Here is a 15,668-nt window from a genome sequence, read left to right as displayed (position 1 = left end):
AATACAAAGAAATGGCACCGTATAAGCAAAGCAGAGCTGCCAAAAGGGTTGTGGGGAAGATGCATTGTGGTGGCTAGGGATGTCAGACCACTCCAATGGCAGCAGAAGAGGAAGCAGAATTTGCTGCCGTTTGTATGTTTGTCTGTAGTCAGGAACGGAAATCAGTCAAGTAAGTTGCTTTTAAGTTCACAAACAACACGTAACTAATGGTGTTTTTAAACATTGCTTTGGAGTCGACATTGAAATGAACGTATGTAATGCAACAAGTTACATAACTTATGTAACTTATGTTAAATAGTGGACAATGAGACAGATAACGTAGTATATTGCGTTGCTGTTTTTAGAATTTGCAAATATGTTTCTATTGTTTTTAGAGTTTGCTGAAATGATTTCATTGTGTTTAAACTTGTCTTTTTGTGTTTTATTCTGTTTTTTATCTAGTAGGCCACTTTGATGGCTTTAGGCTATGAAGCGGGTCTACAAATTTATTTAACATCATCATCATCATCATTATAAACATTTAAAAACCATTCCACATATGAAAACAGTTAAAAATAGTTCCAATACAGTTGCAGACTGTTCAGATCTGTTAAAACATTTGTTGCTCCACCCACTTTTGCTTTTGGCCCCACCCACCAATGGCATGTGGCCCCAAGAAGTTTGCTGAGGCAGCCCCTGGGTTGAAAAAGCGTTCCCTGCCACTGTGATAAAATCACGTTTGGTGACTTGGAACGCAACATCATACCCAAAGCACTTGCCTTTCTTTCTACAAGGTGTCCCTGGGCGTGGAAGGAAGAAGGGGAAGTGGGGGAAATGATCAAAGCGTTCTCTGACCTTGAAAGACAAATAGGCCACCCCTCTGGACATAATAATTAAAACCATAAAAGGTATTACATATTTGCTTTGGCAAGGCTGGAGCAGGTATTTGTCCTTCTGGTGAAGAAGGAAATGAACATCACTCCCAGAACTGAACATTTCAACACACACCGTTCAGGTCAGTAAAATAAAGCACAAGTGACCAGTAGGCAAATAAAAGATATTTTAATCATTTGTAAATACACAGGTTTACCCTGAGCAAGCGCGCGCACACATACACACAGAGAGTCCTCTTAAGCCCTGATCTGCTGTTCTATAGTAAAAGGTAAGGGGATCCCTGACCATTAGGTCCAGTCGTGGCCGACTCTGGGGTTGCGGCGCTCATCTCGCTTTATTGGCCGAGGGAGCCGGCGTACAGCTTCCGGGTCATGTGGCCAGCATGACTAAGCTGCTTCTGGAGAACCAGAGCTGCGCACGGAAACACCGTTTACCTTCCCACTGAAGGTAATCTACTTGCACTTTGACGTGCTTTCGAACTGCTAGGTTGGCAGGAGGCTGTTCTATAGTAGGGAGGCTAAACTGCACAGTTGTGAATGGGAAGTGTGAGTATCAGCTCCAGGTTTGTGGGGGGCAGGGGACTAGGGCAGAGGTAGGGGTTCTCCTGCCATCCTTCCAATTGTAACCATCACCCCTCAAATGCACACAAGCATTTTGTGCCTCCATACATGCATGAAGAAGGCATCTGGCAGGCACTACACCAAAGGTTTAAAGTGTGTAGATGCTTTACAAGGCTTACCAGTTACACTCTGGCGGGACTAACTTGTTGAGTTCCTCCAGAGATTTCTCAGAGCGGTGCTCCTGCGAGAAAAGAAGCACATCTCTGTCAGGGCACGTTTTTTGTCTGAATGGGTGAGAACCCACAATGGTCAGTTACCAGAAAAGGTTGTACCTGGATGAAGGCCACAGTCACCACGATGATGACAGCCTAAAAATAAAAAAAAAATGGGGGTGGATAAACAAAGACAGTAGAACGTCACTTGCCAGTGGGTATTTATTTCAGGCTTACATGGAAACTAGACAAACTGAAAACAAACAAATAAAAATGTGCAACTTGAGCAGAATTACTAAGATTTTAAGGGAAATAACTCTCTCTGTGCTTAAGAGAAAGAGACTGTGTTTATTAAGGGTGTATGTTTGGAGGGGGATTTCAGCCCCCCACAGTCTTCCACTGGGACCCTTTACCCCAAAAAGGTACCCCTCACCTAGTGAAATCAGCTGATGAGTCATTCTCTTCACCCCCTAGAAGCCTGATCCCCCCTTTCTTCTCCCCATTCAGTACAGTTGAAAATAGTCCCTTAGTTCTGATGTCTCCAAGAATGAGGACTCCAAAGAAAACAGATCACGTACCATTGCAATACTCACGGCATCTTCGTATTCTTTAGTGACCACACTTACTAAAGCGGAGGCCAGCAGCAAAAGGATCAGGGGGTTCTTAAACTAAAAGGAAAGAAGAAGGAGAAATTCCTTTGACTGAAGTAGGGGTGCTTGTTTTTTGCCATTCACAGTGCGAGTAAAGTTGTCACACACATGCCCAGAACTAATAATCTCTGCTTGATCCAGGCAGTTTCACTTTATGCTTGAGCAAGGAACCTCAAGCCTGGGGTGAGATAGGGCTCTCCAACTCTCTCTATCTGGCCCTCAGAACTCTTCACAGGCCATACCCCTCACTGCACTGGCTTTGCACCCTCCTGGAATGCTTTTGACTGACTAGAATGACCCCATTGAACTCAGATAATGCCTCTTCCTTGTCTGTATGAAGAATAGAGGGGGATACATATCTGTGAATAGAAACTAGCCTATCGTACAAAGGTAAACATTTGCATTTTTTGCTCCACCCACTTGTGCCTCTGGCCCCACCCACCACTGCTCTGCAGCTCCTGGAAGAGAATGCAGGCCTCAGACTGAAAAGGCTTTGGAGTCCTTGCCCTAGAGACACTTTCTGACCACTGGAATGTCCCCAGAGCATCAAAGGTGAGGGGCACTGACTTGTGAGTCAGGGGACGGTGCCTGGATGCAAGAGACAGTAGCTGGTGGGTGGCTAGGTAGAGCTCAGGGAATGGGGAATGTAGCTAAGCTCCATCACTCTCCTGGGGTGGGAGGCCAGCAGGAGGGGGCGCCAGAGCCAAAGACAGGCAGAGTCAACTAATTCCAGCTTTGTCCCCATCTCCTCCCTGCTAAGTTCTTTCATGGCAATACTGAGACTAAGGAGAAGGAGTCCAATATGCAGCAACATGGACTGGTTGTAAGTCAGGAGGCAGGCAGGTGGAGGCTGGCTGAAGGCAGGCCAAGGCTGGTGGGGCGGTGTCCAGAGTGCCTTAATGGACCAGCCTCCACTGATCCGCAGGCTACGTTAATTATGGAAGGTCTCGAAGAAAGTGTCAATCAAATGTCTGGGCTGATTAGATTAGCATCTTGCACTATTTGAAGGGAACTTGAGCAGGAAAATGTCCTGGTAATTGTGTATGTGTATACACACCCATTCCTATGCCAGATGTACATATTTGTTTTAAATTGAACGTTCTTACTGGCCCTCAGAACTCTCAGAGACAGGGTACATACACCCCGCTATCCAATGATCCACAAAACCCTTTGCCACTAGCATTCCCGTTCTTTACCTGGTCTAGATATTTCTTCCACACTGGCTGCGTATTATCTATTACAAATTCATTCCAGCCATGCTTGATCCTTCGGTGCAGCACTGACACTTCAGACAGTCCCTTCTGTATATCGACCTGAAGAGACAACAGCGTATTTTTAAAAACAGCATAAAGTGGGGGGGGGGGATTCCTTCAGATAATATGTTGGGGAGTGTATGATGGCGTTGGGTGGGGTACCCTCTTTCTCCCTTCTTCCTCTGCCAACCACTTTCTCTCTCTTTCTCTCCAAGGTTTCACACACCCCTCAGCACTCGTTAGGTTCCCTCAGAGACAAGGGACATAGCCAAACACATCTGCTCCATAACTAGGGAGCCCCTTACTGCTGGGAGTTGATGGGTTCATAATACCAGCATAATCTACCCATTTAGGGATTTGATTGTGCGGCTAGTAGGGAAGGAGAGAGCTAACAAATGTCAACTTGAACTCCTTGAAGGACAGGTGAGACATAAATGTAATACTCTACTATATATTTTGGAAAGTGGTTTGTCTGTCCATCCGTCTGTCTCTCTGCTCTATAGGTTTGTTCACCTCTCAAAGATATTGTCACCAATTTCAATACAAGGGTTCCTGGCGTGGAGGCGGCAGTCATTGTTGATGTTTGGCTGCTGGCCGCCATTTTGAATCAAGATGGCAGACCGCAACAGGACTTTGCCCATTTTTGGAGTGATTGTGTCCAAGCTCACAACCAACACTATATTTGCTGGTTTCTACATATTCCAGGATAGCACTGGGTGCTCCCCACTAGTAAATAACAACAACTCCATTGACTTTTCCTAGTTAATTCATGCCAATTGTAAAAATAAATAAATGGGGCCAATGACTCCCATGCAACTCCCTCCTGCAGAAACTGTCACCTGTCTGGATGCTCTGATACAGTTGAAACAGCAAAGGTTTGTCAGAAGTCTTTTGCTGACACAGTTACCCTGAGCAGTTACAGTAAGTATGTTTGCCGACATTCTCTAACCTCATCACAGCTTTTCCAATGGCAGGCAGCATTGTGAAAATATTGTGAATATTAGATCATTTCAGGAACACATGTCAAGACAAGAGACAAGAAGATGACTCTAACCTGCACCTCTTTCTTCTGAAGTGTTTCTCAAAAGTCTCTGTCGTGGTTTTATGGCTCTTACCTGTAGCATTTTTGCCAACTCGTCTGCATGGCGTTTGCAAGCCTCTTTGGGAGAGAGGGCCGTAACCTCTTTCTCTTCTTCCACTGACTTCAGTTCAGATTCTTCTTCAGGCTACATAATGCAAATAAAATGTTGGGTGGTGAAGAAAGAGGAAGAGATGAGACTGTCTACAACCATTTTAAGCAGAAATTTAAGTGGAGGGACGGTGGAAAACGGGCTCAGCCGTGGTTCACACATATGTGCCTTATTGACTGGAACTTCCAGTGATCCCTGGCATGTCTAAGGCTCTTCTTTCCATGCTGCTTGTTGGAAGTGCAACAGCAGGTATCATCCAGTTTGTAACTTAATAGTTAATTCTGTTAGTGTTAAAGGCCACTAGCTAAGAGGAGGGTTGGTGGAAGTGTTGCTTAGCAACTTGACAGAGTGCTATGATGTTTGCTGAGGTAGCATGCGCCCCGATTGGCTCCGAAGGGAGTTTTTCCTCTGTGTATTTGGTAGAATGTCTCCCTGCTATGTATGAGGCTTGAACTAAGAAAGGCAAAACCTCCATTCATTTCTCCTCAAATGACACAATTTTTGCTCAGTAATGTGTTATCAGGACTTTTCTCTCTGTGTTCTGCTCATCTTGTTTAAGTGCCCATGCTAACAGTGGTGGCTCATTGGGACTGGTAAGGCAGAGAGCCCTAAAGTGGGTGTAGTCAGAGCCAATGATGGACATAACAGACTAATTCTGTTTTTGTCGCCATCATCTGCTTCCCTGCTCAGCTGTACAAGGACAAAACTGAGACTAAGAAGGAGAAAGTTGACAAGCAGTGCCATCCCTGGGCAGGCAAGTAAGGTAAGAGGGGCAGTGCCCCATTTGCTCTAATGAACCAGCTCACACAGGAACTTATTAAGGGGGAAGAATAGGGCAAAAGGCACACACAGTACATCAGAGCTCTAACATGGGAGAGGGTTTGTTGCCACAGTAATAGAACTCACTGCACCAGGAGCAGAAAACCAGTGGACCCCTGGCTGTTGTTGGACTACAACTCCCATCATCCACCACCAATAATCAGGGACAATGGGAATTGTAGTCCAGCAAGATCCGGAGGGTCATAGGTTCCCTACTCTTCGACTCTACTGTTAAGATACTGTTAAAGGAAAATGTTAAAAAGGAAACAAGGCTTAGCACAGAAGAAAGAAAAACATTTCAAAACCAAGGGGAAAAGGAAGAAAAGAGAAAGTAAGAGGATACGGACACTAAAACATGATTTTCCACATCGCTTTGAGTGCCACAGTAAAAACTCTTTATAGAAAGGTCTAAAGCAAATAAGCAAAGAAGTTTCCTACTTCTGAATTCCAGTGGTTTTTATAGCTGGAAGGGGCACACACACATACACACACACACGCACGCACACACACACACACACGGATTGTAAAGCCGGTCTCTTTTCATTGGCTTCCCATTTTATTTTATTTTAGATTTCAGAGCACAACCTTATCAACAGGAAATAAAAGACATCCCCGTGGAGGACATAAATTGATTGCTGGGGTTGGGGAGGAAAGCAGCTTTAATCCTGGAAAGCCAGCCAAGTCTCTGCTCCAAGGAGGCTTCTCAGTATCTCTATTTAGTATTTCTGGACTGAAATGGTTTGCTGCCTACCGGGCAATTTTGATTAATATATATATCTCATTATTAAAAACATATGAGGAGCTTGCTGGATCAGACCAATGACCCATCTAGTCCAGCTGCCTGTTCTCTCAGTGGCCACTGAGGGGCCTGTGGGAAACCATCAAGCAGGATTTGAGTGCAAGAAAACTATCCCCTCCCGTAGTTTCCAGCAACTGGTATTTAAAAGCATTGCTGCCACTGACCGTTGAGGCAGAGCACAGCCATCATTGCTAGTAGCCGCTTCTAGCATCCTCCCCCTCCATGAATTAGTCTAATACTCTTTTAAAGGCATCCAAGTTGGTGGCTATCACTGCCTCTTGTGGCAGTGAGTTCCACATTTCATGCACTTATGTGAAAAGTTACTTTTAAAAAGTCTGTCCCAAATCTTCCAACATTAGATGTCTAGCATTATGAGATTCTAAGCCAAGGAGAAGAAAGTGGTTATAGAGCAATTGGTTCTTGTTCCATTGCCACCCATCCTAGGGTAATTGAGGGGTAGTTTATCATGAGCATTAATTTACTAATTGCCTTCTGCACAATGGTCTCAAGATGATGTACAATCAAAACAGCACAACAATGGCAGCCGAGTTAAAAACCACAGAAAACTTACCATCTAGCTGTTAACAGCCGCAAAATTGTCACTGGCTGAAAATTGGAAAGCTACAGTATTCCTGTCTTGGAAAGAATGGCTTAATGAAATTTGGGTCTTGGCCATAACGCCATGAAGAAAATACTTCTTCACACAGCACATAGTTAAACAATGGAACTCACTGCCACAGGAGGCAATGATGGCCCCCAAACTTTAAAAGAGGATTGGATAAATTCATGGTAGACAAGGCTATCAAAAGCTACTAGCTACGATGGCTAATAATAATAATAATAATAATAATAATAATAATAATATACAGTGGTACCTCTGGTTGCGAACGGGATCCGTTCTGGAGCCCCATTCGCAACATGAGCAGAACACAACCTGCGTCTGCACGTGTGCGGGTCACGATTCACCACTTCTGCGCATGCGTGTGACATCATTTTGAGCGCCTGCGCATGCACGAGTGGCAAAACCCAGAAGTAACCAGTTCCGTTACTTCCGGGTCGTTGCGGGATGCAACCTGAAAATGTGTAACCTGAACCGAACGTAACAAGAGGTATGACTGTACTGTCTTATACCTGCAGGTCTCAGGGCAGCTAAAACATAAAACCACAGTATGTTCTTCTTTCACTGTGCCTCTCAGTACCCGTTGCTGGGAACTGTACTAGGTGCTGTTGTGCTCATGTCCAGCATCTGGTTGGCCACTGTGAGAACAGGAAGCTGGACCAGATGGGCCACTGGCCTGATCCAGAAGGCTCTTTTTATACAGTTGTCCAGCAGCCTCTGGAGAGCCACAGGTTACCCATCCCTGCTGTAATCTTCTGAGAAGGAAACAGGATCACTGCCCTGCAATTTGGCGATTCAAGGCAGGCATTGCCCTTAAACCTCTTCTGAAGTGGTTCCAGGATAAGTGGCTTAGCTATTGTTGATGGCAAAGCAAGCCAAGCAGACAGAAGAGCAACCTAATAACACCAGGAAACAGAGGCAGGGAAGCTGGCAAGTTTGCATTCAAATCCTGGGTCCCGATGCCCTTTTCCAGACTTTGCCCTTTTTTTGTTTGTTTGTAAGAAAGACAAGTTAAACATAGTAAAAAGAAAACAACCATGACGCTTAGCACAGGTACGCCTGGAGGAAATAAAATAATTAGTTTACCCTAGCAAAGTTGGCAGGCATGGTAGGCACTGACCGTTTCTTATGAAACAAGAGATGTTTGAAAATGAAGTCAGGAGAACAGCTGTGTTTATTCTAGCCTGCTATGAACCTGCCATGCAAGCAGCAAAATTGGGTGCAGTGTGCAGGAATCAGGATTCTGGAGGATCTCAGGAACTTTGGCTTGTTTGTCTTGAAAAGCAAGTCTCTAGTCCTCATAGTTTGGATATTTATGGGCGTTTCCTTGAGGGATTCTCAGGACCAATGGAGATGCTTACAACTTTGATTCATCTTTGGGTGGGAAACAGTGATTGCTCCTCTCCCTTCCCCTTGCTATAGTAGGTAGCCCTGAACATATTTTTCTTTCTTTCTTTCATTGCAGACTGTTATCAAAAAGAAAAAGAGGGAATATCATTTTTTTCTCCTTCTCAAAACTCTTGAGGGGAGGGTGATAGACAGCTTTTGTTCTGAGCTCTCCCCCTGACCCAGAGGGCTCCACCTCCAGAGCTCCATGCCAAAATATCTGATTTAAGCAACTGGGAAGCCTAGGAAAAAGCAAAACAACACATTCCAAATCTTCACCTTTGTTTAATTTCTATCTAGCTTATGTAAAACAAAATGAAAGAACACAGAGAACTGGGGTTTACAAACAATCATACAATAACGACATCTAGAAGAAAGCTCTCCTAAAATTTGAAGGATACAACATGGTATATGGCCATTGCTGTCACAAACCTATACCTGAAGTATTATAGAGAAAGAGGATTTTAGAAAAAGGCATGGACTAGTAACTTTGTGAGAGTGCATACCAAAAGCAAGGAAATGAACGCAACATGCCCGTCCACATACTTTTGGAGATTATGCACCATTAATTCAGCACATATGTGGTACATTGTTTGCCCAAGCTCTGCTGTTTTTCAGCACAGACTCTCAGCCTTTTTCTCACAGTGACCACCCATGGAAAGCCTGCAAGCAGGATCTAAGTGCCACAGCAACTCTCCCTCACCTGCAATTCTCAGCAGTTGGCACCCAGAGACATATTGCCACCAGCCATGGAGGTAGAAAAAAAGCCATTGTGGCTAGTAGCCATTGACTGCTTTATCCTTTTGACTGAGTGAGTACACAGGCTGGTCTCATCCTAATAATTTGCGAAGAATGCAAACACTTCTTTTCCATCTTTACTTTGTGAGTTAGGTCCCTATTCCCATTTTACAGATGGCAAAACTGAGGCTGTGTGTGTGTGTTTTAGAGAGAAACTCTCCTGAGACTGCATCATGTGGGCTTGCAAATACAAGCCTCCCAAGTTCTGTTCCAGCAGTTAGTGGCCACTGACTGGACTTTGCATCCCAGCAACTGGGGCCAGGTGACGAGCCTGGACATTCCCAAGGCAGATGAGAAACCTAGAGGGATCCTGGGAGCTTGACGTAAGGGTCAAATTAGATGTGACATGAATGCATCTTTTCATCTAGTGCGCAGACCTTTTTTTAAAAAAATGCAAACCGCACATTCTCTGTGTAGGTGATCATTAACAGGATCAGGGCAGGCATGGAATGGAATGGGGATTTGACCATTTCCTCCTGTGCTGTGCTTGGGGTGGGGTGGATATATCATCTGAATCTGTTGTTTGTTTTGGGAAGGAATCTTCCACTGAACTGCAGAGGGGGAAAGATTTAAATCCCGCCATTCCGGCTCCAAACCAGTCAGGGTTTCCTCCAGCTGATGCAATTTGCATTCAAAGAAACCCTGCATGATAGATGCACAGATACATTTAACATCCCATGCAGCCCCAAGAGAGAGTTATCAACCCCCCCCCCAAAAAAAACCCATGGTTTGGCAAGGGGAAGCTTTTAATTTCTGGTACCTGTCTCAGGTGACACACTGTCCTTATTTTGTTGTTAGCATGATTGCACATGCCTTGGGTGAGTGGTTCCCAAACTGGTTTCCCAAAGACCACTTGAAAATTGCTGAGGGTCTTGGTGGACCTGCTTAATTATTTTTCTGCCCCTTGTAACAAATCTAATGGGCTGTACTGGATGTTGCAGGATTCTTAATTGCCTTTTTATTGCTCCTTTTACTTCTTGGGTTGCATTTTATCGCATTACGATTTGCATTCCACGGAATTTAAATTATGGCGCAATGAAATACAGCCTAAGAAATTAAAAGAGCAATAAGAAGACAAAAATCAATAGGGATATCTAATACCATGATGAACCACTGGGCAGCTGGGTGCTGCTGCTTGTGCATTGTTTTGTTGTGTTTTCTTGGTGGCTCTGCTTGCTTTGCACTTCTTGTCAATAGTTGCTTTGAGGCCTTTAAGCAGGCATCCCCAAACTTGGCCCTCCAGATGTTTTGGGACTACAATTCCAATCATCCCTGACCACTGGTCGTATTAGCTAGGGATGATGGGAGTTATAGTCCCAAAACATCTGGAGGGCTGAGTTTGGGGATGCCTGACTTTAAGTGACCCCAGCTATGAGATATTAGGTAAAGGTAAAGGACCCCCGGATGGCTAAGTCCAGTCAAAGGTGACTATGGGGTTGCAGTGCTCATCTTGCTTTCAGGCCAAGGGAGCCGTCGTTTGTCCACAGACAGCTTTCTGGGTCATGTGGCCAGCATGATTAAACCGCTACTGGCGCACAGAGGACCGTGACGAGTGCCAGAGTGCATGGAAACACCGTTTACCTTCCTGTCACAGCGGTACCTATTTATCTACTTGCACTGGCATGCTTTCAAACTGCTAGGTTGGCAGGAGCTGGGACAGAGCAACAGGAGCTCACCCCGTTGCGGGGATTCAAACCACCGACCTTCTGATCAGCAAGCCCAAGAGGCTCGGTGGTTTAGACCACAGTGCCACCCGCGTCCCTGATGAGATATTAAAATCATTCTGTTTGGTGCTTGGTGGGGGAGGAAGCTATCTACAGCAGCTCCTTCTCTGGAGCATGTGTGTGTGTATACAAGAGAGTGGCAGTGTATGTGGCAGTGAATTTCCTGGAATTGGCTGGAGTTGGAATAGATGACCCTTGAGGCGCTTTTCAATGCTACAGCATTACAATTCTATGAGATGTTGTTTTGGTACTTGCAAACCATTGTAAGCCCCATAGAAGATCTTTAGAATGGCAAGTACAGTGTAAATCAGGGATGGGGACACATTTGCAACCTGAGGTTCACATTCCTTTCTGGCCATGTGCAGGTAGTGGGTGTGGCTAAATACAAAAGTGGCTGGAGCAACAGATGTAAATATTGCCTTGGTTAACAGTAGACTAGGTTCTATGCACACTCTCATGGCCCTCCTTGTCTTCCATCCAGGCAAGCAAGAGGCGTTCTCAGAGTTCAAGGACACTTTCCAGCCAGGCAAAAACATTCAAGGCCGGTGGGGGATGTTGCCTGGTGGAAGAGGGTGTGGCTATTGCACTGAGAAAGAATGCTGCCTCTAACTGGGGGATTCTTGGGCATTCTGAAATACAGCTTGCCTCTTCAGCAAACTCAGAGGGTTGCCTCTTCAGCAGGATGTTAAACTTCTGGCACAGCCTTCTTGCAATTCTAAAAATGCTACAGAGGACCAGCTATATATCTTCCAAAGAAATGGATTCCCTCCCACCAGTTAAATAATAAGGGGCATAGTAGATCGCTTCAATTTTCAGCACCCTCCTTCTTCCAGGTTCCTAGACTTTAAATAACTGAGCCGAGGGAGGGAGAGTTCCAGTGCTAGCACAACACTCCTGTTCCAAGTGTCCCTTCAACTGCCTGCTGCGATAGAAAATACAGGTGAAGGTATTTGTTCTGTAAAAGCTGTTCTGTCAGATCCACTGGGAGATTAAGCATTCTTAAGAAGCATAAACTGTTACTACTAGCACACCCTCCTGCGCGATCCAGGCCGGGTCAGGCTATGGCAAGGGAAAGGAATACAATGAACTGCAGCTGGGAGAGGGGAGGCTGAGATTCATTGAGCAGAAGTGCAGAATCTTTAAGTACCCTTGGCTCTTATCTGTAAAGTGTCTGGTGGGAGGCAGATTGATGAGGCTGAACATACATCTAAAGCACACCACGTCGCCCAAAGAATCTTGGGAACTGTCGTATACTCCTCACAGGGGAACAGTTCCCAGCACTCTTAGTAAATCACAGTTCCCAGAGTTCTTTTTTGGGGGGAGATCATATGCTTTAAATGAATGGTGTGTATGTGGCCAAATACATGTTGTAATGTAGCAGGTAAGAGACTGAGTTGAGAATTGGGAAGTGTCCAGTTTGAATCTCACCTTGGCCATGAACTCCCAAGGAGGCCTTAAGGCAAATCTCTCTCTCTCTCCCCTGCCCCACAATTTCCACTTTCTCAGTCCCAGTCCCCCCACCTGCAATATAGGTTGAGATAATAAATACTGATTTACATTGCAGCACACTTTGCCAATCAATTCCCATTGATTCCAGTTAGCAAATGCTGTCTTGCAGGGTTGGCGTATGGAGGGCATCTAGGCCATGTGTGTGAAGCACCTTAAACACTTGAAAGTGCTATGCAAGAGTTAAATAAATAAGTGCTTGTTTAAAAAAAATATGACTGACGTTTTGCACAATGCAAGAAAGCAGGAAAGGGAGGCAGGAATAGCCACCCCTTGAGCTATGTCTGCAAGGAAACTTGGAAAGTTCACAGAAGCATTTTTTCAAGGTGGATAAAGGTCTCTGAGCACAAATCCTATGGCACAGGTGTGCATATGACCATGGCCATTAATGTCAGTGGGTCTACTCTGAGCAGAATACAACCCTTGAAATTGGATACAACCTTTTCTCCCCCCACCCCAGCCTCTGTGTTTTTATCCTCTTTTTAAGCCACCTGGAAACTGATTTTTGTATTAGGCAACCATTATCACTCAATAAATAACAAGCATGTATAGACACCTCTGGCTATGTGAAAAATGGGAAAGAGCCATAGCTCAGTGGTGGAGCATCTGCTTTGCATGCAGAAGGTCCCGGGTTCAATCCCTGACATCTTCCCGTAGGACTTGGAGAGATCCCTGCCTAAAATCCTGGAGAGCTGCTGCAAGTCAGTGCTGACAGTACTGAGCTATTTGAACCCATGGGTCTGGTTCTGTACAGAGCAGCTTGCTCTGTAAGATGGGGAACAGTGTCCTCAGTGACCAGCAAAGTGCAACCAGCAAAGTACAGTGGTACCTCTGGTTAAGTACTTAATTCATTCCAGAGGTCCGTTCTTAACCTGAAACTGTTCTTAACCTGAAGCACCACTTTAGCTAATGGGGCCTCCTGCTGCCTCCGCACCACTGGAGCACGATTTCTGTTCTTATCCTGAAGCAAAGTTCTTAACCTGAAGCACTATTTCTGGGTTAGCGGAGTCTGTAACCTGAAGCGTATGTAACCCGAAGCGTATGTAACCCAAGGTACCACTGTAAAAAAGGAAAGGAAAGGAAAAGGAATAAAAGGTTTTTAAGAAAAAAGAGAGAAAAGGGGCAAGGGATTCCAAATGTTAGGACCACCACTTAACAGCACTTGATAACCATTTCGTATCTGGAGAGGCAGCTGCCAGAGTGACAGCCCACCCTCTGCAAGTGGAGCTAGAGGGCTTGTTCGGGAGAGACATTGTTCCAAGGCAGTGACATTCCCCAGCAACACCACACATTCCCCGCCACCGCTTTACCTCTTCTTCGGGTTCTTTGCTGCCCACCGGCTGGTATTTCCGGCTCATGCGTAGGGGAGAGGCACCTTTCCGGCAGATCAAGGAGAACAAGTGCTTTGCCCCCATCTTAGCTGGGGCAGGCGGCGAAGGAAGGCAGCAGCTAGCAAAGCACCTGCTGCCGTGGCTGGTGATTTGCTGTGTGTTTCCTGGCCAAGCCTCACATTCCCTCGCAAGCCAAGGATGGAGCCAGGGAAAGCTGATCGGTGGGTGTTACCTGATGCCGACAAGGTGACGCCCCGCCCGCTTGCTCAGAACAGGTGCCTGGGAGAGGCCAAATTCCTGTCTTAAGGCCTACTCATAGCAGTTGCAGAACTGGAGGAGTCCGTTGTTAGGTGCTGTAGCCTTCACCTGCGTCCAGGAAAACACAGCTGGTTTAAAAAAGCATAAATGTTTGCATTTAGGAACACAGGAAGTTTAGTCTATCTAGCTCAGTATTGTCCACATGGACTGGAAGCAGCTCTCCAGGGAACATTCCTAACCTTACCTGAAGATGCCAGGGATTGAATCTGGGACCTTCTGCATGCAAAGCAGATGTGCTATCATTGAGCTACTGATGACCCAAAAGCTGCTGACAGCCCCAAAGCTGTTCCTCTCAGTTTCTCATTTTTCCAACCTCAAATTCAGTTCTTCAGATTTCCACATCAGTTTGCAGTCTTTTTTTTCTGGGGGGGGGGGGGGTCTTCATGAAAATTCATTTGCATTTGGGTGCAAATTTCTCCCAATATACACACATTTGTGTGCAGTTTTGACAAATATGCACAATTTTGCCTAATATTTACATTTCCCCCAATCCAATGCATTTTGGTGTTTTTATGTACACTTTGCCTAGCAGATGCATTTTTGTACACTTCACTTGGCTGGAGAACTGTCCTGCAAAATTCAGAGAAGTGCAGACTCTGATGAGCAGCCCTGGTATGGTTCACACAATGTTTAGGGAAATGTGAGTTAGGGGACCCCAAGATCTCCTGCAATGCTTTTGCAAAGTTTTTTCCAGATAAAATCGCTCAGATTCAGAAGGAGGTAGACTCCACCGTGGGAGCAGGGCCAGGGCGGGAGAGTGCTAGAGTTCTGTCTGGTCCTGTTACATGGGATCAATTCCAATCTGTTACCTCCGAGGATGCGGACAGGCTGCTTGGACAAGTGAAACCAACCACCTGTCTCCTTGATCCTTGCCCATCCTGGCTGATAAAAGTGAGCCGGGAAGGGCTGGGCGATGGGCTCTGCGGGGTGGTGAATGCTTCCCTCTGTGAGGGAGCCTTCCCAGACCCGCTGAAAGAGGCGGTCATTAAACCGCTTCTTAAAAAAAACATCTTTAGACCCGGCCAATTTGGCCAACTATCGCCCAGTCTCAAATCTGCCATTCTTGGGCAAGGTGAATGAGCGGGTGGTTGCTGAACAACTCCAAGCACGCCTGGAGGAAACGGACCATTTGGATCCTTTCCAATCGGGATTCAGGCCTCACCATGGGACTGAAACTGCCTTGGTCGCGCTGGTTGATGATCTCTGGCGGGCTAGGGACAAAGGTGAGAGCTGTTTCCTAGTTCTGCTGGATCTCTCAGCGGCCTTTGACACCATCGACTATAACATCCTTCTGGACCGTCTAGAGGGGCTGGGAGCTGGGGGCACTGTCATACAGTGGTTCCGCTCCTTCCTCCTGGGCCGTGTCCAGAAAGTGGTGGTGGGGGATGAGTGTTCAGACCCCTGGGCTCTCACTTGTGGGGTGCCTCAGGGTTCTGTCCTCTCCCCCATGCTTTTTAATATCTATATGAAGCCACTGGGAGAGATCATCAGGGGGTTTGGACTGGGTGTTCATCAGTATGCAGATGACACCCAGCTCTACCTCTCCTTTAAATCAGAACCAGTGAAGGCGGTGAAGGTCCTGTGTGAGTGCCTGGTGGCGGTTGGAGGATGGATGGCGGCTAAGAGATTG

At 45.9% G+C, this 15,668-nt stretch overlaps 1 protein-coding gene across 1 annotated transcript in view; it reads right to left on the bottom strand.

The window, feature by feature from the left end:
- Positions 1-13,921, bottom strand: part of ATP2C2 (ATPase secretory pathway Ca2+ transporting 2) — a 37,160-nt gene extending 23,239 nt beyond the window's left edge. Inside the window, exons 1-6 of the mRNA XM_083513593.1 lie at positions 13,700-13,921; positions 4,664-4,774; positions 3,492-3,608; positions 2,224-2,313; positions 1,766-1,801; positions 1,613-1,674 (exon numbers count right to left, since the gene is read on the bottom strand). Coding sequence (XP_083369719.1) covers positions 1,613-1,674; positions 1,766-1,801; positions 2,224-2,313; positions 3,492-3,608; positions 4,664-4,774; positions 13,700-13,804 — 521 coding nt within the window. The 5' untranslated portion in view covers positions 13,805-13,921. The remainder of the gene's footprint in view (positions 1-1,612; positions 1,675-1,765; positions 1,802-2,223; positions 2,314-3,491; positions 3,609-4,663; positions 4,775-13,699) is intronic.
- Positions 13,922-15,668: the final 1,747 nt, after the last annotated feature.

Source organism: Podarcis liolepis (genome assembly GCF_965112155.1).
Source record: "Podarcis liolepis genome assembly, chromosome: 7".
In the NCBI taxonomy this organism is placed as follows: Eukaryota; Metazoa; Chordata; class Lepidosauria; order Squamata; family Lacertidae; genus Podarcis; species Podarcis liolepis.
This window is presented reverse-complemented; position numbering and strand designations above follow the sequence as displayed.